The sequence below is a fragment of the Protobothrops mucrosquamatus genome, unplaced genomic scaffold, assembly GCF_001527695.2.
Source record: "Protobothrops mucrosquamatus isolate PMUCROS unplaced genomic scaffold, P.Mucros_1.0 scaffold483, whole genome shotgun sequence".
In the NCBI taxonomy this organism is placed as follows: Eukaryota; Metazoa; Chordata; class Lepidosauria; order Squamata; family Viperidae; genus Protobothrops; species Protobothrops mucrosquamatus.
The window spans coordinates 44603-70896 of record NW_015386803.1 but is presented as its reverse complement, the minus strand read 5'-3'; the positions used below and the strand labels follow the sequence as shown (position 1 = coordinate 70896).

Genomic DNA, 26294 nt, shown 5'->3' with positions numbered 1-26294 from the left:
CAAAATGGCCACATGGATATATACATTCAGCTTTAACTAGCTATGTCAAAAAAGCAAATTAGGGAAATAGCAGATCTGCAAATACTGATATATAATAATTAACAATATATAGAATATGTAATATATTCTCATTTCTGGCTAATAAAAAAGAAATCTAAGATTTTTTTCTGGAACAAAAAGTTCTGGAACAAAAAGTTGCCTCTTAAGTAAGATATAAATTTGTTCGTGTTGTATCACAAACTTTATTTATGAAGCAGAAGCCCTTAGGAAATCATATCTCCTATATTTTCATCCCAGTCCATGGATATTCCCTCTCTCAATTAAAGTGCTGAAAATTACACTGAATCTAGGGGTGAAAGGTCAACATTTCTAACCCTATTTGTATCATCTCTGACAATAATCAACCTCAATTTATTTTTCATTCTTAGATGACCTGCATGTTAGGACACTTTATGTCCTGATATGTCTTATTCTCACCTTTACATCAGGTAAAACCAGAAAATATGTGCAGGATGATTAAGGATGACATTATTTCATGGACCCAGTAAGAAATACTCTGTGTGTGTGTGTGTGTGTGTGTGTGTGTGTGTGTGTGCGCGCGCAATGTGTGCGTGCATGTGGATCTATTTTTTATTTATGCTATTATAGAGAAAGAAATAATATGTGGGTGAAAGAATCGTTTAAAGCTATAAATTGTGAGATGTTAATCTCAGTTGAATTAGAAGTTTCTTTCTAAAAATTGGAAGACAGCACAATTCTATTGTGTAGAAATGGAGCAACTAGTGTGTCACTTTAGACAACCGAGAAGCAGAATCATCTGCTGCAGATATATGGCACACAGATCTTATGGACTTTCTCAGCATGGATACTCCTTGAATTTCCTGTCTGTACAGTCCCAAGAGGATTATCTATTCAGTCATGAGTTGACTGAAATAATATAAATTGGAATCTTTTGTAATGAAAAAAGTAAATGTTGATAAAATTTAATGGCATTGGGGAAAGTCATGAGAGAAGCCAAAATGAGTTACACGGAAGAAATGATATGAGCCTCAAGCTGAGTATTATACAATACACCAAGGAATCCACAGCCAGTTTGTAACAAACTCCAAAGGGATCCTTGTCTTGGCTTCTTATAACTTTAATCTTAAAATATTCCTATTCCTTCTTATCTAGTTCTAAATTGTAATGCATTACTAATTTTCATTCAGTTAGCATTATGTGAACATTGCTTTGATTATAATACAGCACATATGTATAGTATTATATAAAACATACATGTTCTGACCTACTTTTCTGCAATGTAACAGGAACAAAAAAAAGATACAACTTTGGAAAAGTACAGAAAAAGTCACTGCCTCATTGAAAAGTGGCAGGTCTAATTTTTTTTTCAACTAATCATTGCTTTTAAAGAGCTGTTGCCTCTTTGATTTGGAGAAATATCAAATAACATAGCATGAATTACTTAGTTGATTGTTTAAAAAACAATATCTGGCTTAAGTATTTGTTGAGTATCTATTTATTCACCAATATCCCCTTTTAGACGTATGATCAATTTATTTTTACAGCATTATAGTCTCTTTGAAACAAGTGCAGCCTTTTAATGTTTTCAGATAAACAATTAAAATATAGAAATTTGAGGGAAAGCTCTGAATTGATGGAAAGTGCAAGCTACATGCTTCATAAGGAGCTCCAGGATCTTGCAATATCAATGTTCAACATGGGGATAGCTACGGCTTTGGTCCTATTTACAGTATATTTGAACTAGAGTGAAATTCACTGTACCACATCCATACCAAAGTTGAATGACTTGTCCTAAATCTTATGTAAACTTCTTCTCCTCCACCACCTCCTCCTCCTCCTCCGCCTCCGCTTCTGCTGCTTTTGCTTCTCCCCGCCCTCCCCATGTAATGAATGAAATGGGTATCAGAATTATATTATTATATTAAGTAAGAACATAAGTAGGTCAGGAATTTAAATAGAGCTGTGCTGGATCAGACAATCAATTTTCAGTTTGGCATCTCTGCAAAACTTATATATAAATATAAATGTACAAAATGCTTCTGAGCATAACATCTCCATTTAACTCTCCAGGCTAGTAGGTATCAATAGAGTTGCCTTCCTTGAATGTACTTCTACTACATATTTTACTGTGCAGGTAGTACTTAACTTACAACCACAAAGGAGCCCAACATTTCTGTTGCTAAACGAAGTTGTTAAGTGAGTTGTGCCCTGTTTTATGATCTTTTTTGCCACCATTTTTAAGGGAATCATCCAGTTGTTAAGTGAATATGGCTTCCCCTATTGACTTTGCTTGTCAGAAAACAGCCGGAATGGTTACAACTGGTGATCACATGACACTGCAACTGTCATAAATACAAACTGGTTGCCAAGTGCCCAAATTTTGATCATGTGACCATGGGGATGCTGCAATGATCATAAGTATGAAAAATGGTCATAAATCACTTTTTTCAATGCCATTGTAACTTCGAATGGTCACTAAACAAATGGTGGTAAGCAGTGGTGGGATTCAAATATGTGAACAATCGGTTCTCTGGGTGGATGCCGTTTCCGGAAGTCCATTCTGGCCCTGAGCAACAAAAAATTAGCTACCGGTTCTGCCAAACTGGTGCGAACTGGCTGAATCCCACCACTGGTTGTAAGTCAAAGCTTACCTGTAATGAATTTCATAATTATGTATTGTTGGCTTGAAGAAATGAAACTCTCTCTACTGCTGATGTATATATTATCATATAATAATATCCCACTGACTTGTTTTGTATGGTTTACTAGAGAGTAGCAGTTATGGATCTTTCTGCACTTTGGAAGTGGGGGGGGGGCTACTTAGAGATCAAAGCAACAAACAAGGAGGTTGAGCTAGACAGGCATACTTGTAGAAGTCACCAACTTATTGACTGCTCCATGTTCAGGAAAAGGGTTTGCCAGCAAATTATAAAAGTTGGCAATATGGCTGGCATGCACTTTAACTAGAAAAACCACCAAGGAAACCATATATTTATTATCTAAATAGCCTTCTGCTTTCACACATATATGCTGTTATAGAGGATGGTCTGATGTTACAATGCAGAATTTTTAAGTTCTACCTTGAGGCAAATCTCATACTTACTAGCAAAAATGAAAGTGTGAAATGCTTTTTAATGTATATTTAACAACAGATAGTCTGGTGATTACTGATGTGTATTCTCCCTGGATTTTGCCTTTGCTATCAAAAGGTAATATTAAAACACATTTTTACACATTTATGGTATCTGCAATGATCGGATGTTTACTTTTAAAAATGCTTGCTTTTATTTATTAAAAATGGTGAAAAGTCATCCTGTTTTCACTCTAACCAAATTTAGTTTACACGTTAACAGCCAATTCCCTGAATCAAAACAGTAAGAATTTGCCATTAAAAAAAAATTGTTTACCATAAAATTAAATTTTAAATCTTCCTTGAGAAGAGGAAAAAATATACTAAAGTTTTCCTTAATATTTTATGTTGTCTTTTTAAATCTCCATCTCAATTATAATGTCTAGCTATCTATTATGTTTATTAATTTGCTTAAAAAAATAAACCTTCCGAATTGCATACCGGAGGCATAAATTGCACGCACTAAATGTATATTTCAAATATTTTCTGTAGTGACACTGTTTAACAAGGATTGAACATACAGTCTGGGACATTTTGGTGCAACGCATAGCGAGAGATCACCTTCTCAGGTTAATGAATGTTAATTGTATGGTATATAAGCATTTATTGTTCAAAATAAAAAAGATCTCTTAGTTTAGTTCACAAGGCACATTATTGACAGTAGTTCACAAAAATCCAGCAGTTTACACTAATGTTTGTTCCGACATAATTAAACCACTATTTTTCTTTTTTTACTGCAATTATTATGTTTGCTGGGTAGCAAAGTTTTCTTTCAACAAAGTGTTTGCATGTAGTATTCAGAGCTTAGTGTTTGATGAGCAGTCAGAACAGCACTTTCAATCGAAATCGATAATTATGCAGAATCAATAAGGTTTTCTTCTTTTGTGTTTGTCTTTGTTGTTTCTTTGATATGGCCTCTAGGATGCTGCAGGCAAAGTGCTGGACCGCTGGGCCATCATGTCCAGGGAAGAAGAGATTATTACCCTTCAGCAGTTTTTGAGGTTTGGAGAAACCAAATCCATTGTGGAGCTGATGGCAATTCAAGAAAAAGAAGGGCAGGCCGTTGCTGTTCCATCTTCAAAGACAGACTCAGACATACGGACTTTTATTGAAAGCAATAATCGAACCAGGAGCCCAAGTCTCCTTGCTCACTTGGAGAACAGCAACCCTTCCAGCATTCATCATTTTGAAAACATCCCAAACAGCCTAGCATTCCTTCTACCATTTCAATACATAAATCCAGTCTCTGCTCCTCTATTGGGCTTGCCGCCGAATGGGCTCCTGCTGGAACAGCCAACGCTGAGACTGCGTGAGCCAAGCCTTTCAGTTCAGAATGAATTTAATGAAAGCAGTGAATCTGAAGTTTCCCCAGCCCCTTTCAACAACGAGCAGAACTCCAGCAGGAATGCCTTGTCCAGCATCACCAATGTAGAGCCCAAAAGCGAGCCAACTTCAGTTTCCCCTGTCCAGACTTCGACCCCTGTCAATGATTTATCCAAACCCGAACACACAAAAAGCTCTTTCAGAATTCACAGAATGCGAAGGATGGGATCAGCCTCACGGAAAGGGAGAGTCTTTTGCAATGCGTGTGGGAAAACCTTTTATGACAAGGGGACCCTGAAGATCCACTACAATGCAGTCCACCTTAAGATCAAACATCGCTGTACGATTGAAGGTTGCAACATGGTCTTCAGCTCACTTAGAAGTCGCAACCGCCACAGCGCTAACCCCAATCCCCGACTTCATATGCCCATGTTAAGAAACAATCGAGACAAGGATCTCATCCGTGCTACATCTGGCGCTGCTACTCCGGTTATAGCAAGTACAAAGTCAAATCTAACACTAACGAGTCCAGGACGACCTCCGATGGGTTTTACCACTCCCCCATTAGATCCTGTGTTACAAAATCCTCTTCCTAGCCACCTCGTATTTCCAGCTTTAAAAACTGTGCAGCCAGTTCCTCCTTTTTACAGAAGTTTACTTACGCCTGGGGAGATGGTGAGTCCTCCAACATCATTACCAACTAGTCCATTGATGCCATTAACGGGCACAATAGAACAATCATCTCTCCCTTCAGAATCAACACTACCCATCGGCATCATGCCCAACCAAGAAGCAAGTGCTGACCTTGCCCCTAAGAAAAAGCCACGAAAGTCAAGCATGCCGGTAAAAATAGAGAAGGAAATCATTGACACAGCTGATGAGTTTGATTATGAAGATGAGGAAGTTAACGATAACAGAAGTATAACTAATGATGGTGGTCATGACAATCATTGCCATTCTCAGGAGGAGATGAGCCCGGGGTTGTCTGTGAAGGACTTCTCAAAAAATGGGCAAAACAGGTGCATTTCAAGGACAGAGCTAAGAAGGACAGACAGTATGACCTCAGAAGAGCATGAGAGGGACTATGAAAATGAGTCTGAATCCTCAGAGCCAAAACTGTGTGAGGAATCCATGGAAGGGGATGAACACATGATCCATGAAAGAAGTAGCAAGTCTATGATGAACCATGAAAGACCGGATGAAAACCACAATGATCTTTCCCATCCCAGTGACATTAAAGTCAAGGAAGAGTTTACAGACCCTACATATGAGATGTTTTACATGAGCCAATACGGACTTTATAATGGAGGCAGTGCCAGCATGGCTGCTCTCCATGAAAGCTTCGCTTCATCGTTCAGTTATAACAGCCCTCAGAAATTCTCTCCAGAAGGCGATTTGTGCTCGAGTCCAGATCCTAAGATCTGCTATGTGTGCAAGAAGAGTTTCAAGAGTTCCTACAGCGTGAAACTCCATTATAGGAATGTTCACTTAAAAGAGATGCATGTCTGCACAGTGGCTGGTTGCAATGCTGCCTTCCCCTCCCGAAGAAGCAGAGACAGGTCAGTAAATATTGAATTTATTAACTGATTTTCTGGGTGTTTTTTTTCGTAAGCCATCTAGGCTTTATATTGAATATATTTAAATGATATGGATGGCATATTCCTTTATCTGAGACTGGGTAAGCAACCTGGTAGTCTCTAGATATTTTGATTGCAACTCTCGTAATTCCCAATCCGTATATGAGTGGACAGTGATAATGGGAGTTGTCATATAAAAATAACTAAAGGAAACCATGTTGCCTTTCCTCGAACCAAGAAATCTTTCATTAGTTTTATTTTTCTTGATCTCTAGATCTGTATGCAAACACTGAGCCATCACATTATATAATGAAATAGAAATGCAAATATAATAGGACTGTAGGTTCTTCACTGCTTTTCTGTGTATCTTAATTAACTGTTCTTTCTATTTGTAAACAAAGCTCCCATTTCTCGGGGTGATTATCTCTATATTCCATATATACCAGGGGTCCTCAAACTATCGCAGCCAGATGTGGCCCGCCTTGTCTTTTTATCCGGCCCGCCGGGTGAACATTGGTAGTATAGTGCAGGCTTTTCAGCCTCTGGTACGCTGGAACCTGGCAGGTGGTACACGACCCTTCCTAGCCTAGATAAGTGTAGCAGGGGGAAGGAACGAGCTAAAGCGGCGCAGTGCAGGATTTGCCTTAAGAGAATCATCAGGAGTTGCAGGGCTGCTGGGGCCAGACAAAGGCCCCAGTATCAGCACTTCCGACACACCTGGAAGAGAAAGATGGAGGAGGGCAGAGATGGGGGAGGCTATAAAAGCAGGCAGTTTTGGCAAGAGAGGGAGAAAGAAAAAAGACACAGCCTTGGGAAGAAAAGTCAGCTGGAGCTGCCCCGAAGAGAAAGGATGGGGGAGAGAGCAGAGGAGATAAAACAGATCAGCCGGTAGCCGATCTGTAACTTCATGGCAGCCATCTGTGCTGGGCGCACACACAAATTGCAGCAAAAAACAGGCAAGAAACGCAGCTGGGGAGGAGTCACCCTCCACAAGGAATGAAGAAAGGCACCATCGGATGGAGGTGACCAGCAATTGGCCCTTGCCCACTTCACACACCAGGCTCTGTGGGTTCCAAGGGAGGGGACGCCATGAGCGGAGTGAGAGTCAGCATCTGCTGTGCAGCCCCCAGGGTGCCTGGTTTTGGCAGGCAGCGCCGTGCTCTCTTCACAGCGCGGAGAGCTAGGTGAGGCGAAGCTAGCAAGAAGCTGAACCTGCCTCAGCGTGCTCACAGAAGGCGGCAAGCAGTGTAGGGCCTGGCGACCCGGGTGAAAGCAAGATGGTCACCTGGGATGCCAGGCCCTGTGCTGCTCATCGCCTCCTGTGAGTGCTTCAAGGCAGGTTCAGCTTCTCGCTAGCTTCACCTCTCCTGGCCCAGCCTCTCTGCGCTGTGAGGAGAGCAGGGAGCTGCCTGCCAAAACTGGGCACACTGGGGGCTGGGCGGCAGATGCCAACTCTCACTCTGCTTGCTGCATCCCCTCCCCCAGAGCCCACAGAGCCGGGTGTGAGAAGTGGGCAAGGGCCAATTGCTGGTCATCTCCAGCCGAGGTGCCTTTCTTCATTCCTCCTGGAAGGTGATACTTCCCCAGCTACGTTTCTTGCCTGTTTTTCTCTCTCCCTCATCGCAAATATCTTTCCGCCATTCTGCTCTTAAGGCTGTGCGGCTCTTGTCCAGGAATTTACAGTGGCCTTTCAAGCCAAGGCCATTGGCAGCACGACCACCAGCTGTGCTGGCAACCTCTCCCCCTCCCCTTGTCCCTTCCTGGGCATGGAGGGAGGGAGGAAGGAGATGGGAATGCGAAAGAGGGAAGGAAGGAAGGAAGGAAGGAAGGAAGGAAGGAAGGAAGGAAGGAAGGAAGGAAGGAAGGAAGGAAGGAGATTGGAATGAGAGGAACTGACCCCCTGTTTAAAAAGTTTGAGGACCCCTGATATAGGCCATTCATGCATAGGAGAATGAAAATATGTTGGATTGATGGATAGACAATAGACAGACATGCAAACATATACCTGTGTATAGAGATAGTACTGTTAAATTCAATTTTTTCTTTACGCAAGTATTTAAAAGTGGCTATTTCAATTTTAATAAGTGTCATGAAAACTCTTAAAACCTGAGCCAAAACAAGAGGTGACCACTGATGATAGATTTTAGCATTTCAGCACCTGTGAAGCATCCTATTAATAATCAACATGCATGATAATGGTAATGATGATGAAATGTAGGCTTGTAGATTTGGACAAACCCCATTAAATGAATGAACGAAGCAATTTGATGTAGAGTCTTCTATTCATACAGGTGTGAATATACCTTGCATGTTATCCCAATTCATTCAAATCAGCACTACGCACACAGAAATAAAGAGGAACTCAGACATATTTTAAAAATTAATAAGGACTTTTTCTTCTGCTGGACATTTAGATGATATCACAAAAAAGTTATGCTACATCAAGTCTGAAATAGTTTAGTTTAAACAGAAGCAGCTGGCTCTAAATAGTTTAGTTCCTTTTTTATTCCAAAAAAGTAAGGTAAATGGAATTTGCCAAAGTGGGTCAGTGGCAGGCTAACACAGCTTTTCTATACTTATGGATTTAAACACACATAAACGTACACACGCAGCAAATATGCAACATGTATTCATGCATACATATAAACATAAGCAAACATTATTGTTAAAAAATAATAATGGAGCTCAGAGAATTTAATTAATATTAGAGCATAATCAGTTGGTGTTAATACAATACTGGTAGGCCACAGAAGAAAAAGAAACAACTGCTTTATAATCTGTTGGACTGCAGTCAGTTCCTATGTCTTGCTAAAGTGAAATTGGTTTAAATTATTTAGTGGCAAACTGATAAAAATTGGGTTTCTGATTTTCTCTCACCACTTTTCAGCTACAGTACTTACCTTTTCTTTTTCACACACATTATGCTTTTCAGGGAACTCCCACACTTCTTACAATATAATCCTAGTTTCCTTTAACTGGCTTTGGCTAGTCTGCATATAGTTCTATCTTGTAAGCCAGAGGGAGAGAAGGAAAGGAAATAGACTGAACAGGTGGAACTGAAGTATGGCCTGCCACCATCTTGTTTAACACTACTTCCAGCTTTCAACAGTGGATGAGCAAAAAAGAAAAATCTCTATTTCATTGGGCAGTTATTTGCATGGCACCCTTGACATACATCCCAAAACATAGACATCCCTCATTTAGAGGATTATTTGAACTGTGGCAAACTACAGTTACAACTTTTTAATGTTTAAAAGTAATAACAAAATATTAAACATGACCAGGATCCAAAAAACTATGAAATGGATTCTTGATTAGACTCTCCCAGGGGGAAATAGCCTGCTATTTTGCGGGAAGTGATGCATATGTATGTTTTAAATGGCCAGGCTTTTGCAAAGAATTTTGAAGTAAACATGAAAAATAAGGGATTGTTTAAAAGTTAATCCTTTCAGTATACTAGACCCTTGTGTGAGCTAAAGCTGGTTTTTAGGTCCTGATCTGTCTGGGAAGTAAATTCCAATAGATTCAGTGAGATGTACTCGTTAGCTATGTATAGGCATAGTTAACACTATGATGTTACTCTCTCTGAAGTCAGAAAGATTGTAATATTCTAAAATGAAAAATGTTATTTTTCTCTCAGTCACAGTACATAGATATAGGTTGTTGCTTCCATTCGAACAGATGCTGTAGATTTGTAAAATTATAGTGATAAGTGAACTTCAGAAATGTAAACTATTTATGCTGTGCACTAAGAAGTCAAAAATATACTGAATTTTTTAAAATTAAGATTGATAAGATTGATAAGGTTTTCACAATATAAAATTTGGCAATATAAATTTCAAAAACCTAGTCAGTTTAGCAAAAACACTGGCAACTTTTGCATACATTTAAGAAATAGATCATAAGTGCACTTATTTTTTAAGTGTCTTGTTTTACAATGTTTATGTTAACCATAATTGGGAGTTAACTGGAACAGAAAAGAGAATATGATGAAGGAAAGTTAATTTGGAATTTAGTGGTGATCTTACACTTGGTTGCAACATAATAAATTTTGAAAATTCTAACCTAAGAATATATAAATACCTTTGAGATTAAGAATTAATGTTTCATTATTAATTCTTCAGCTAAACATTAAACTTGTTATTGATTCTAAATAATAATATAGGCCTTTGAGATATTATTTAGCTTAATGAACTTTTCTATGAGGTAAGATTTTTTTCTTAACTTTCTGAGAAAATCTTATGACCTATCTAGCAAACAAAGAAAGTCTTGAGCATACTGTGTCTTACTTCATTACCAAATAAGTAGAGGAATAATAATTGAAAGGGAGTGAACTTAAATCATCTTAACGGACATTAGAACCAGTTGAAACCATTCTAGCATAATGTAGCAGAAGTGTGAAACTTCTAATGTTATGTGTACAGAAGAATGTCAGTCTTAAGATACTATTTACTGTACTTACCATTAAATCCAACATATTATACTACTACTATTCTGTAGTAGTACTTGCACCTTTTTCAATGGTTTGAGTATATTTATGGAAATGAAATGTAATCTTTCAACAAATATAGTCTTATTAGAAAAAAAGAGGACAGTTATCACAAAGAATAAGCTTGTGGCCATGCAGAGTTATTCTTTAAATAACATGCATTAAAAATGAGAAAAAAGAGACTGAAGCACTGATTATATTTTTTACACTAACATCTTATTTATTCTTCAAGGCATACGGCCTCTCATATTCAATATACTTTAACAGCTATGGACCTGAACATTCAGAATGGCGTTTTATAACTGGCTTTGATTCTAGCCATTCTTATTTAGTCACTTGTCATATGGATAACATGATTTTCATTATGGCTCCAAGGCTCCTTAATAAAAGCATAGGGTCTTACTTAAAATGGCGTCTTCCAAGGAAATTTTGAACGTCAGGTTCAGAGAAGACTGGGACAAGTAATGGCTAGGTGATATCAGTGGCCTATTTGAATTAAGATGGCCATAGTTTTTGCAAACAAACTTTTGTTTAGAATTAGATGCCCATTTAAACATTGAAGAAACATTTATCTTTCATGTTGATCATTCCTAAACGTGCCAATAATTTATAATCCATTTTCTACTGCTATCAGCAATTGGCTGTGTAAGTCTTCCTTGTTAATTGTGTCTAGGTCATGACTTCTGCACAGTCAGACATGTTACTTCACTTTTTCAGTTCCCGGATTCAAGTAAAATAAATACATCTGCACTACCATTGTTAACTGCTTCAAGTTACAAAGGAAGGAACTTGATGCATTGCCTCTCTCTGAGTAAAGGATGCTAATTGTTAACATTTCTCTTTAAATTTTCACAGAACAAAAAGCATGTGTGTTTGTCTGCAAGGTGGGAAAGGTGATTCAGCCCCCTGAATAAATTTAAAAACAAAATAATATTTGCTCAGGGTGACTTATAAATAAATATGAGGCAACTATTGGTGCCAAGTGTGATTCTGCCATTAAGTTGCTAGTTAAATCAGTCCAGATTTAAACTTGTAAACTCCTTGATTTGTATGGAGAAAGACATCTGGATTGGGTTTATTAAAATCTGCTGATGTTTCCAGAACTAAATTTGTGTGGATATAGGCCTCTGGGTAGTTAGATCAAGAAAGCGGAAGCATACGACTTGCTTATCTAGTTACCTGACTTCCAGCCCTGTACAGGTGTGCTTGAATAAATTAACATTAAATACGTCCGACGAGCCACTGCATACATTATCAACAAAGGTGAAGATGTGAACAAATACTACCTGCCTCCTGTTATCACCTCTTAAACACCACAGCAACCATCCCCCCCTCCTTTTCCATTCATCCCGCTAGCTTTTGAAACTTACAAAGTTAACTTTTGGAAACTGCTTTCTGAAGAAATCTATGCGATTTTTGAGGAGCCCATAAGTACTTCTAGAAAGGAGGTTCTTTAAAGTAGGTGGTGGTGACTTTAAAGGCATGTGTAATTAACTGTGACTGAATAAGAGAAAATACAGCCCTTGAAGGTGTTAGCTGCTTGCGTAACAATTTAATAAAATAATTTAGAAGTGTCTTTTTGAAAACTCTACATCCTCAGGCACACTTTCAGTTGTGCTGCAGCTTGAAGCCATTTCACTGGCGAGTCGGGACTGCTCGGCAAGGCGAGGAATTTGTTTCTTGCGTTGCCAAATCAACCTTGCAATCAGGCAACGTCTTCTGTTCATAATGTCTTCTTTCTGTGATTAGTTAATTTTCTAACTTCATAAGAAAAGAAATCAGAAGGAAATAATGGCTGGCTTTGCATCTTTTTTTTCCCCTGCTGCATTCCTCTTCTTCCACGAACAGTTTGGTCTGAAAGCGGCTAGGGAATACTACTTTTTAAAAATTCTTGGCAAAACGGGATAGTATTATCTGAGATCCTCAGTGACTGATGGGAGATAAATAAACTGCAGAATTCTTCATCCACTGCCCCAAGTGAATGCCTTTTCTAACTGGATAAAGGCATATGTAGTTCACTATAATCACTTAGATTTTCTTCCCTCACGTGCTCTCAGTTAAATCTCTCTTAGTGATGTAGCAATCCATTTGCAAACAATTTGCAGATATAGTTGAAAAGTATAATATAAAATATAGAAGCCATTGCTAATGTTAGTAGTGACAGAATGCGAAGCCTTCCCCAAAAGCTAGGGAAAGAAGGGTGAGGCGGGACCAAGCTTTTTAAGTTGTATAAAATCAATTCTTCTTCTTACAAGGGTATGCAGAGAAATAATGAAATTGGTTGAGTAATAAAGTGGATTGTTAGGTTTTTGTTTGCAGTGTTAGAACAGTGTCTGAGTTGACATCTAGAAGCGATTTGACTGAAACCAAACAATTTTTTAAACAATGCCATCCTATCATATAAGTTGATATTGCAGGAAATTTAAACTAAATCATGATGTTAATTGCATTTCTTGGAAAGTTGAAGTTGAAACGTAATGAAGACCATGCATACTGATGCAGAAGAAGATAATAGAATAGAATAAAAAAAATTGTTTCAGAAGGTGGGATTTGGCTAGAGGGAATTAGAACTAAACATATATTATGCTATAAAGATTAGGATGGTCAACAGACGTGAGAAATTGATTAAAAGCACTCCTTAAATAAAGCCATATCTGAAGGACATTTTAATCAGGCCTTATGTTTCACACCCTTTCTTTCATATCAGAATTACTTATTTGATTTTCATAGGTCCATAATATGCTCCCCCCTCCCAAGAGTGGTCTGGGAAAAAAGTCTTCCTCTTGATATTGAGGTCAATGCTGTATCACTCTTACATCTTTTATTTCTGCATGTCTGTCCCCCCAAATAATAGCTGTTAAGACCCCCTATTAAAAACTCAATATTTACACAGCATTTACAGTTTACTGAAGTGTTCCATTGCCTTTATTGCCCTATAAATGAGCAATTATTATACAGTACTATAATATCAACTAAATATCAATGGCTAGTAAAAATATCACTCCTAAGCTGGAGCTTTGGGAAGGAAATCCTTTTAATGAGATTTGAAAGGAGCTGGTTCATTCTTTTCTAGGTTCAGAAATTTCCAGTTAGATATTCTAAGATCAGCATTATTGAGAAGATCTTTTCTTGAATACAGGAGAATTTAACTGTCTAACGTATATTTTCCCTTAAAAGATTTGAACTCTTACATGGACAGAAAAGCTTTTCTCCACAAAAACTTTTAATTTGCCCTAACTAGTATGTCATAAATACATAAACCATAGGCAAAAAATACATAAACCATTGCAAAGAAGCATTTTTTTTTCTGTAAAATTGAAAGAAGGTCAGGCTGGCATTCACTTGAAAAAACATTTTGCAGTGGTGGTAGCTATTCGTTTTCATAAAGTTTCTAAATTCCACTTTCCATATCAAATATGAATTTCAAATTATGAAATTCATGATAAATTCCAAAAGTGTTGACTTGTAGGTTATGAAGTTCCTTTACTCTTTGAAGTCCTTGCCAGAATAGTTCTTTCTTTCTTGGTTATTCATTCATCTAAATCACTTTATCCCATAATTAAACTTGACATCAAAATATCAAGAAAAAAACAACGATAGTCAAGTTGTATGTCTGTACATTTCATGGACTGTTTTTATTCAGTCCTTGAAATGTCTTTTTAAAGATTGAGCATGAAAAGGATCATATGATTAGTTGCTCAGACATTTTAGAAGTTGCCGAGATACCTTAGCTATTATGCATGCCGTGAGTTTCAAGATTTCTTAAGAAAGGGGAACCATTCAGTGAATTCAGAAGGCAGAAGCTCTACTGGAGGAACCTCTGAAGTTTGATAACCATATATAGAAACAGCACTTATTCTACAGGCTTTTGAGCCTATACAGTCACAAAGGGGGCACAGCCGGGTCACTCGGCTCACTAGTAATTGTGTTTTACAGACTTCTAAAGCAATTGGCTCAGTCAGTCCCAATTCAATAAAAGTGGAAAGCGAGAGCACTTTTGTTCTTCTCCCCCCCCCCTTTTTTTTTTACTCGAAATTATTTCATTCAGCAGTCTGTCTTTTTTATTACCAGGACTTGACATTAGCACTCCAAGCTATATTAGCATCCATTTCAGCAGTTCAGTAATGGTATTAAAAAAACACTTAACTTCAACGGTGAATGGTTGTATGACACTGCCATAAAAATCCACATTAAAAAAAAAAATCTCATGTATTTGTCTCTGAAATTTTTTTTTCTACTTGTTTAACCACTTCAAAACTGTGTTGTCATTTATAAAGACTTTCCCCCTAAAGGAAGCTGGTGTGAATACTGTGAATTTTCATGCCCCTGTCCCCGCAAAAGTCAGAAACCATTTTAAAAGTGAAACATGGGAACTGAAATATAAGCTGCTTAGGTCTTAGAGAAGGGAGAAGGGCGGGATATAAATCTAAATAATAATAATAATAATAATTTATTTTGTCTCTTCCAAAGCATATTGATGTAACAAAAAAAAAATGGCTGTTGGGTTCAATAAGTAATTAAAACAGAAGGAAACCGTAATGGCATGTGACAGAAATCAAGAAAAGACCAGAAGTAAAAAAAAATCTTTGGTATCTTGCATGTTTGGGAGATTTGTTTTGAACCCGGCATTCTTTTCTTTTTTTTGTATCTGGAAGGAGACCTTAAGTACCTTGGCAGTCTTGAAGCTTATAAATGACAACATCGGGTTCTAAATTTTGATTAAACATTCTGTAATTAATCAATAGTAGATATGAAGCAGTTATTGGGGTCCAGAGCTGTAAAAAGCTTGAGACATAAAACATTACAAAGTAATTAGAGTGTGCTTCTTCACAAGAGAAAGGATTGCCTTCAATAAAGAGGTAAATGATAGCAGCGTGTTTATTGTGGACGTAGGCAGCCAGTGCAATATGATAAACTGCAGGAGATACACATATCAGTAATCATCTGCATTATTAGTGTCATTAATCATAATTCTAAAAAATATGACAGCAGCTGCCAACTTTTGACCAATTTTCCTTCTGCCTGTTGGCCATTATAACTTCACTAACAGACTGCAGAGCCCCTGTGTGTGTGGCAGTTTTGCATTGAGAATGGAAGGTTAATTATATTTCAGCTGCTGATTCCTTTTCTCCTTGGAAAAGCCTTTGCACTTTGACAATCCCAAAAGCTCACTGCTGTTAAACCAGTGAAACTACTTTATTGAAATTTTCTTTGTCGGTCAGGAATGAGTAGATATGATATAAGCATCAGTCTGGGACAGCTGCTTACAGTTCGTGCTTCAGAATAGCCTCAGAACGAAAACTCAATTTTTATTTCCTCTTTATTTGGCCTCTTAGGCATAGGGGTTCTTTTTAAACAAAACAAAACAAAATTTCTCCAAATGTAATATCTAATAACAAGAGATGTATGGCAATTCTATTAAACATTGGAGACTAGAACTGCTATAGATAAATCTCTGCTGATAATCAACTGCTAAAGCTTAGATAGGCAATTACTAAAATATTTTTAAATATATATATATAAGGGAACGTAGTAGATCAGAAATCAAACCAGTATCAATCTAGCAGTGCTTTAGAAATTCAGTGTTATCACAATATTCAAATTTAAATACTCGCAAAAATAGTTTAGCATCTAAATAAAGTATATTTAACTTTTGAAATTAGTTGCCAGATTTTGTCTCATCATGGCCACACCACAGTTCATTGTTAAAACATCAATTCAAGAACTTTTGACTTTAATGTCATTCCTGTAATTTGAAATCTAGTCTACATAATTCACTCAAATTCCTTTCTAACTAGGAACTAACCACATTGTTAAATTATTCCCAATATCTTAATCTTAATTCAAGATAGATCAAAACTTTCTCAAAGTTCATCACTCTTTAACTGATTCATGAACTGAGCCTTCAAAATAAATGCAGTTCTGTTTTTCAAATAATCTCAATGCTTTTCATCAGCCATTTTTAGTTTCTGGCTGTGAGACACTAAGCAGCTGAATCAAATCAAGGTGCATACACGTGTGAATAAACTTTTCAACTCACAGTGCATTCCAGAAATGGAAGACATTGTTATAATCTCTTTGGAAAAGCTGTACATAAACACTTCTGCACAATTTGTGAAATTACTCCAGCTGGTTAACATGAAATATATGTCATTTCTTTATCAACATGCTGAGCAATTCCTTAAACCAGGTTGGTAACTGTGGTATAATGATGTATGTAGGCAGCATAGTTGCCTTTTGAGTAGCACAAACTAGTATTTCAAACCAGAAAATAACAGATTTTTTGCATAAGAGATGTAGCTATAATACAAATGTGTGTAGGTAGCACAATAACAGCTATAGTATCTTATGGCTTTAGTGCAAATGGGAAGTCAAATACTATAGATGGAGATGTCATGAAATTTATTTCCTATTTCTTTCTAAAATTTGTGACCTACCTATTCTTCCATCTAATGGAGCTTGAGTTCAGAAATTCCTAAATATTGTGAGAATATTCTTAGGAGAATAAATTGGCGTGAATTTTGGATCAAGTATTTTACTCTAAAAATCACTGAGTTCAAATGACCTTACATGCAATAAATCTCAGGAAATGGTATTCATTAAAAAAGAATTTGGCCTTTCATGGATGGCATGCAGAAGATCCATAAAAGCCACTGAAGCCACTCTCTTCAGGTATGTATGAATCACTTGTGTGCAGAAAGCTTGCAAACATTCTGGAGACGGGGGAAGAATTGATAATCTCAAACAATTAACTAGGACTGCTAATTATAATTAAGCTAGTCTGCTGCCAACTGTGTATAAAGCTATGGTCTAAACCGAGAATTGTTTATGATCCAAACAGAGAATTCCACACAATTCCTTAGCTTCCTCAGACAAAAAGCTTTTTAGCAAAGCTTGGTCACTTTCCCTTTTCGTGATACTGACTAATTTGGGATGTTAGAAACTTTCTGTCTACACCCCCCTCACACACACACACACACACCACTTTCTTTCTGTATGATGAGATGGTTTGCATCAAGCCAGCTTGTAAAGTGTGAGCTTGAAGTGGGACAGTTCCCCATTTGGGAGTAACTCTGGCAACCGGTCCAGTGGTAATGCTTTCTGTTTGTAATGTCTTTTGATCTTAACTAATAATAATAGCAATATATTAAGATTGTGTCTTGACCTCATTGCTTTTGAGCACATGCAGCTGTTGAAAAATGTAATTCTGTTCACACCATCAGAGTCATTTCATTTAACACCTCAACAGGTATGTACTGAATTACCAAGCCTTGCTAGAGTGGAGAACTCTTGCATCTTGATTTTGCAAGAAGCTGTGCAGACAAAAAAGGCCCAGCCAAAAGGAAATACCCTGGTAAACTCAGAAAAAAACCCACTTGCTCAGAGGAGTATGTGCAGTCGGCACAGATGTCATATTGGTATTAATGCTTGGGAGCGTTCTGAGGGATAAAAATGGCTTCTCTTTTGCTCCAGCCTGGCATTTTGTATGCAAACAGCTCAGCCGCCTCTGCAGTCACCCAATAATTCTCCCTAACGTTTCCCGACTTACAACATTTATAAAGTTGCAAAGTGGAGTAAACAGACCATCTGTTTGGCTTGACCATATATGTCACGCTCTCTTATTAGCATATTACGATTCATTTAGTAAACAAATTTGGTGATTTTGCTCGTGTCAAAGTCAGAGGCAGCTCAGAAGATGATTAACATTCCTGGGACAGGAACGCTAATACATCGCTTCCTCTACAACAGCTAAGTGGCTCCTCGGGAGAATTTCTCCTTGTTGACAAGAAGAGACTGTCAATTTTGTTTGCCTGCCACATTATGGGCCATAAGGGGATGGGGGAATCCTGAGAGTGAGAAGCAGCGAAGGCAGCGGCATCCTTCACTGCCGAGTGAGAAAGATGCCTAATTCTGATAAATGGCCCACCCCAACACATCCTACCTGTTATTACAACAGACGTGCCATATCTGTGCAGTAAATTAGCTAAACCCCTAAAGAGTTTGGTGAGAGCTTATCTCCAAGTGAATAATTTGAGCCGAGAGGGAGCTGCCTTCGTGACCGGTGTGAATGATTGGTTTCATATTGAAAGGGATGGTAATGACTAAGTTCCACATCTTGAATTTGCAAGAATTTTGCTTGTTCTTCATTTCCTGCATTTAATAAGCGCTTCTTTACTTCTTCTTTTTTTTTTAATAGGTGCTGAACTGTTTTTTACCTTTTGGATTTTCTTCCTATAAAAGGTTAATATTTTCTCAGATTCTATGCCATTTTTTAAAAGCTTTAGTGACCAATGTTGCTCGTGGTGCTGGGGTTGAACTGTAATTTCATTAAGGGGCACAGTATTCTGCCAGCAAATGCTGCTCAAAATAGGAGTAATGAAAATCCTTCCTATTAAGCATCATCAGTTATGGAAACATCTGATGTTGAACCCTGCAGGAAAGAAGAGGATGTACTTTTTGTGTGTGTGTGAGATTCACTTGGATAGCATTTCCCCCCCCCCCCCAGGGTTGAAAAAACAGGACCAAACAGAGAATTCATGAAAACCAAGTTAAAAAATAGTTTTGTTATTTCTGAGTTTCAGTCTCTATTCATAATTAGCTCAACTGTTCTTATCTGCTCATTATGATTTTGAATAATACACGGAAAACAAGGGTCTCTATTTATATTTTATAAGACCAAGTAGCCTGTGTGTTGAGCAACATGGTATACTTCAATTCTTTCCTGTGTACCACAGACACACACACACACACACACTCAGCCCACAGGCTACTTGGTCTTATAATAGATACTTATAATATACTACTGGGGCCAAAAAAATAAAAAGCAATCAGTTAAACATAAAGCATGAAGGTTTGCCACTTTTTCAAGTAAAAAAAAACTTGTTTTATTAACATTTCACAGAGTTACTTTAAAATATAGTTAGAACTTGTAATTTATGTTGTGGATCTTCTGCAGGAATTCATCAATTACCTGTCTTTAAAGAATGAATAGTGAATTGCATCATGAATATTCCCTCTAGCTAAGCGGTTTTTGAATATTAGGCCAAAGTAAACATGCAAGGATAAACAAAGCAAAGACCAAACTACTCCAATTTATATGGATTTAGCGTAAATGTCTTTTAGCCACCCGCCTCTCTTTGGCCAAAAAAGGCAGGGAAAGGAGTATTTGATGATATGTGTTGTATACTTCAAGGCAAGCAAATTTCATTTTAACTTTGGAGGACACATATCTACAGCATTGGGTGAAGAAGCAGAACATTTAAATTCCTCCCCACAAGAATCAGAAAAGTGTCAGATGCCCAACTGATTTACTTTTTTTGTCTTGTGTTGTGTTTGGTACAGTATGATTTGCCCTGCTGTTTTTTTTTTCTTCTTTTGAAACCTTTGTATGTCTTGCCTGAATCAAGAAAGCTTCCAGTAACAAGAAGAGTGACTGATTTGAGAATTCTCTCTTCATGTCAGTGGATCTAACTGTGCAGTTTTCCAGAGTGAAATGAATATGATCTGTGTTTGGCTACAGATGCCACCTTCAGAGAACATCAAGCTTAAGAAAAGTATCCCCCAGATTGATTTCCATTAATACTTGCAAAACCATCTAGTAATACATCCCTCCCCCTGCCCTGCCTCCTAGATCTCCCCAGGTAGACCAAAAATTCAAGCCCTTCCATTGAGTGCCTCCCTTTCTTCTCCAGAGCAACAGTTGTTCCTAGATTTAAAGGCACTGGGATAGCTAAGAAAAAAAGCAAAAAGTGAATGATTGAAACCGCTTACACTTCTGCTTCTGATTTGAAGACGGAGTTGCATAGAGTTGTATTTTTATTAACTGTGCAGCACCTTTTTCATGTACCAGGACTGTGGTGTTTTCAGAAATTAGGTTATATATCTGCAAAGTAATAACTAAATAGAAAGATTTAGATCACTTGCATTTGAGAAAATGATTGGGCAAAATGTGCACATTCTGCACAATGCATAGTAAAATTAATACTGCCTTTAAAAAAATAACAATGGGTGGGCTTAAGGTTGGGAAAATTAGAAGTGAAGCAAAGCCAAAACTGACAGATTCAGGATTTTGAATTAATGTCTCAAGGTATACATTGGGGAATGAGGAATTAATCTGAGAATGTCAGAATCCTTATGTAAGAATTGGATATTTTGGGCATTTGCTGCAATATGCTTTTAGAAAGATAGAAAAATGAATAGGCTATGCTCAGTACAGTACCTTGACAAATACTATCTATTGTATTAACTGCTTTAATTATTATTGCCTTCTTTGAGGAGCCTTTGGACCTGTTAGCTTTGTTATGTATGTTATGTTTTGTCAGACTGAGAGTTATTCACCAAGGATCTGTGATGTGCTGGCTTAAGGCTTTTTTGACAAAGATACTCTGCAGGATTTCTTGATTTTGTAGAGGTAGGGTAGGACACCTCTGATCTGCATGCTCTGTGTAGCCCCTGGAGCTCCAAGATAGTTATGCCAAAATTTAACAGCAAATCATCTAATAGGAGCAGTGAAATCTCATCCCCCCCTAAGGCCACCTAGTTTCCTGTAAAACAATAAATAAATAAATAATAAACAAACAAACAAACAAACAAACAAACAATAAAAAAGTAGTGTGGTTAACTCTCCTATAAGCATATTACAGCTATTTTGGTTTTTGGTTTTGGTTTTGGGTTTTTTTTTATAAAAAAAACAACAATTCCAAAATTGAACTGAGGGAGTGTTGAAAGACTTGATCCCAGGGAAAAAACTGGAACAAAACAAAGACAAGCGGGGATGTCTTCTTTTGAAGAATGGTACGTTTTAAAACTAAAATACAAAAATTGTGACAGCTGTGGGCTATAAAGACAAATAAAGAAAACTGAAAGTACAGTTCCCCCAGTTACAAAAAAGTTGCTTTTCTCTATTTTTCCACAACAAAAAAATACTTTAAAATATTTATTGATTCAATTTTGTATCTATTATATTTCTAAACTGCCCTTAATCAAATTGAGTAGTGCATAAAACTAATACATCTATAGGTTATGCCTTTCTTGTTATATAGTGACACAGCTTTGTTGCATGTGCACATTCCCTGGCACATTAATAGCCATTCGCTATTAATTCAGTGGGGCTACAACACAAGACATACAAATTGTGTGATATATGAAGTAACGAGTCAGATGTGGCTTCCCATCTCCAAGGATTGAAGTCTGAAAGTTTAAGACACCCTGAATTTAGCCCATAACCATAGAGGTGCAATTTATCTTATTTTTTTAAGCTGCTTCTTTATTGCACTCAAAAGATATGGCTAAATTTTAGGGGGGGGGGGAGAAATCAATCCACACAAAATAGAAATATAAGCTAAATCATTTTTAGTCAAATTCATTCAATAGATACTGTATGTAATTATGTATCAGAATCAATAACCATTATAGAGGAAGTATATGAAAAATGCAAAGGCCAGAAATAAACGTTCTTTAAAAGGTAGAAAGTACCTAAACTTCATAATATATGTTTAGGTTAATATTTTTAAGTATTTGTATGATTTATTTATGTCTTAGATTTAGATTCTGCCTCTCCTTCAGGAACTCAAGGTAGCTTATAATGCTCTCTTTCTTTCAGGCTTCACCTTAAAACAACAGGCCTGAGGGGGTACATATGGCCCACAATCACCAGTGTTATGGGTATTAAGGTAAACATAACACCCATAACAACCAGATGGGCCATGGTTAAATTTGACCCTCAGCTCTCCTGGTTCTAGTACAACATCCTACTGTATTTTAAAATGATAAACTGCTGGTAGTGCCTTATCCAAAGACATTTTTTAATGTAATTATATGTAATGAAGTTTTTGTTCTAAAGTGTTTTATCAACACTACCATAATATTTGCCACCACACTAATACTTTTGCCTTGCACTTTAATGAAGTGATGTATTGTAGGAAGATCTCCAAGAAATTTAATTATAAGGACCTGTTGATTTACAATTGCAAAGAACTCTCCTTTAAATTTATCAAGCTTTCTGTGGAATCAGTTCCAAATTTAAAAAGCTCCAGAGTAAGATGTATGACCCCTTTCATGCTTTCTGTCATTGTTTCTACATTCCATTCATCTGCTTCCTTTAGGCAAATGAACCTAGAAGGAGAACCACTACTTAGAAGGAGAAATCTTTCTCCTTGCTCTGTCTTGTCACTGATTTATGCATATGAACCAGCAGCAACATCAAAGAAAAGATGGATCCAGATGAGAGGGCCTGAGGGCCAGCAGTAAGCCCATTCTGGTGAGATCCTGCCCAGATTTTACCCATGCTATGAAAAGCAGTGTGGGAATTTGAACATACGTGTGAAGTATGTCTTTTTCAGTCTCTCTAATTTCAAAAAATGTAAGCTAGTTGCTTTTAACTCTTAATCATCAATCAACTATGGCTTTAATATTACAGACTGATATAGAAAATAAGACTAGAGAATGTAGCAAACAACATCTTTTTAGTTCCAGGTATACAAAATATTTTTGTTAGAAAACATTATATCATGGAGGAGAAACCTTCATGTTTCTGAGTCATATCTACTAGCACCCTAGCCAGCATACGTAAGGGTGAAGAGTTCTGAAAAGTATAATTCTACAATAGTTGAAGGGATATATTTCCTTAAGTTCCATTAGATGACAATCCAACATATTTTAGGCATTTAGGCAGGGCAGCCATACCTGAGCTATAGAAATCTGGTCAACCACTTCGTTAGAAGAAAATAAAGTGGTTCAGAATATCCAACTCAGCCCATATCTAGTATTCCTGCCTAATTTAGGTCATCTTTAATAAACATTTCGTGTTTTTCTCCATTTACTATAGTAGCAGAACTTAAGAGATGATAGGGAGCCTGTACTTTGGTATTAGTAATATTAATGTAGGAGGCACACTTAAGTAAATGTCTTGTTATACCGCACAATTGTTTTTCTTAGCTATGGGCCACACTTTGTCTATGACTGTGTGCTGCACTTTAAAAAATAATGAATGTGACTTGGGTAAAAACAAGATTTCAAGAAACCGACTCTCTCTTTCATGTATTTAATAATTTTTCCTTTCTAAATTCAAGAAAGGGGAACAATTCAAGAGTCGGTAACAATTTTTGAAAATTTGTGGATGCTCTAGCCCAGTGGTAGGCAACCTTGGCTCTTTTATGACTCGTGGACTTCAACTCCCAGAATTCCTGAGCCTGCATGCTGGCTCAGGAATTCTGGGAGTTGAAGTCCACGAGTCATAAAAGAGCCAAGGTTGCCTACCCCTGCTCTAGCCATTCCTCTCTTTAATGGCTGCATTGCCAGGCTGGCCGTTCTTCTTATATTGTGGAAAACAAGGGCTGGTCATGGATCCTAAAAACTGGGGCAAATTCATGGTCAAAAACTGTGCCAGAGGAGAAAGATTTAGAATTGCCACCAGATATTAAACTGCAGTGAAATTTAAAACAAATTTAGGGATTCTGAGTCTAAAGGAAGCCACAATTTTTTTTGTAAGACTAATGACATTTTTCACTTGTTAGTTTTTACCTAAAGACATCTTTGCAAACTTCTCTTTAGTGAAATACTTCAAGTGAGGAATTAAGTAATCTAAAAATTCTAAGAACAACCACATGCCTTAGAAAAGCTTAAAAACAAGGAGTGACTACTCTTAGGATTAAATAGTAGATAAAACATTTCTCTATTAAGTAAGTCAGTAATTGGGGAAGACAGTGATTAATTGATTGATTAATTGTGCTGGGCTTCTACATAGAACTGTCATATGCCAAGTATAAGGGGGTTCATTCAGTGACATTAAAATGCAATCCCTGTTTTTAGATTTGGGAGATGGGAGAAGTTCCTAACATACTCCAGTTCACCAGACCTCCAGTGGATCAACACAGTAGAGAAAGTCTATGGAGATTCTCAGTCATCCAGGTCATGGTTGTCCCAAAGGATGACTGTTTTTTCCAAAGGATGACTGGACTTTCTTGGCTTGGATGAAATATTTCACTTTTCATCCAAGAAGCTTCTTCAGTTTTAACTCAGTTAGAATTTCAGTTAGAACTGAAGAAGCTTCTTGGCTGAGAAGCAAAACATTTTCAAAGACAAAAAAACAAGATTGGCCAACATACAGTTGCCTTTTGGAAAAAAAACACCTTTGGGACAGTGGAAAAAGCAAAAGAAAATAAGGGGAGCTTACAGGAACATTCTGGGCTCAAGAGCTTCAGGACTTAATCCTGATTGTTGCTTAGAAGTAAATGAGTTGCCAACATATGGATTCCATTTCAACTCATAGAATATCTACCTGAGATACAGCTAATATCATATATTTTAAGGATGCCTTATATAGGAATCCAAATACAGTCATGCTTAAAATCAGCGGCACTCAAGATGGTCCTCATAAGATTAAGGCCTATGCATTTAGTAAGCCTACTTTGAATCTGGATACAGCTTACTATTCAGCGTCCTGCCACTTTCACAGCCAGTTTGAACTCCACAGCTTGAAGTTAAATTGAACAGTGTTAAAAAACAACAACACTATCCAAATAAATCCAAGGCTTTTTCCTCCCAATATATCAGTTCAGATGTACATATAAACCTAAGGACGATTCTTCAATATGAGAAATATACACGAAGAAATTAATGGAACAGAATCAATCCTTGTGAACTGTGGTTGCATAATGGAAATTGACTGCTATGAATGAACTCATATCCCAAAGTTACGAACAGCAGAGCTAATGCCCCTGCAATGAGTTCATCTGATTATTGCATTACACCTGAATCAGTTGATAGAGCAAGTTTTTTTTTAAAGCTAGGCATGACATTTAATTGAATAAAAGTCAGTATAATTATATTAGGAGAAGCCAATGCTACTCCTGACAGCGGAAAAAGGACCTTGCCAGAAAGAGTGCCCACACATTTCTGCACATTGTTTGCCTGACAGATATTAAGGACTGGTTCATAGTTTAATCATATTACTGATAGCCAGCGCTGTAAATGATAAGTGAATGACCATGGCATCACTTTCTATTGATAGCTGAAGCCAGCTGCAACTTTGAACTCACCATCATCAAGGAAAATAAGCACCCACTTCTACTTGCAGGGAGATTTTTGTGATTCTGCGTATGTGTTTGTGTCCCCAGTGCCTAGTATTCAGTCATTCTTGCTGTTATTCCCATATAGATCCAAGTGTTTGTCTTTGCCTGCAGCCAATGAAGGAAACTAAATAATAAACAAACTTGCTGCATTTATAGAGAAGGCACCTTGTGCTGTATTTTAGCAGGGGGAAAAAAAACATAATCTAGGCTCAGTTTGCATTAATGTTTATCATTTCATGTAATCCACAGCAGAGCTCATGTACTGCAGTGAATTACAAATGTGATTGTAGGAAATCTAACTTCAGTTCATCCCTTAGCTCTAGAGACCTTTGGCAAAGCCCCCAATCTCAGTGTAAACCTGGCATAAATGGGATTGCTAAAGTACAATTCAGAGGACCTGTACATAACTTTTATATGACTTTTTAAGTTGCACGTGTGTGTGTGTGTTGTTTTGTTTGTTTGCTTGTAACTTATTCAATGTACTCGTGAAGCTAAAATAGTGTCCTGAGCTTCTCTAGAGACAATACAGGTTACAAGCATAACAATGGACAAGCTATTTGTATATAATAGTTGTCAATGTGCAACAAATTGATTTTATTCTGAAAAAGCATGCTGCCACGGCAAGAAGCTATGTCATGTGGCTTGTACATGGAGGAACCACTCTGCCTCTTTTGCATGATGCT

General features: G+C 37.3%; 1 protein-coding gene across 2 annotated transcripts in view; it reads left to right on the top strand.

Annotated features, from left to right (window-relative positions):
• BNC2 (basonuclin 2) overlaps positions 1-26294 on the top strand; it is a 293974-nt gene that overhangs the window by 263978 nt on the left and 3702 nt on the right. For both annotated transcript variants that reach the window (XM_015816710.2, XM_015816709.1), the window contains one exon: positions 4073-6033. In XM_015816710.2, coding sequence (XP_015672196.2) covers positions 4073-6033 — 1961 coding nt within the window. The remainder of the gene's footprint in view (positions 1-4072; positions 6034-26294) is intronic.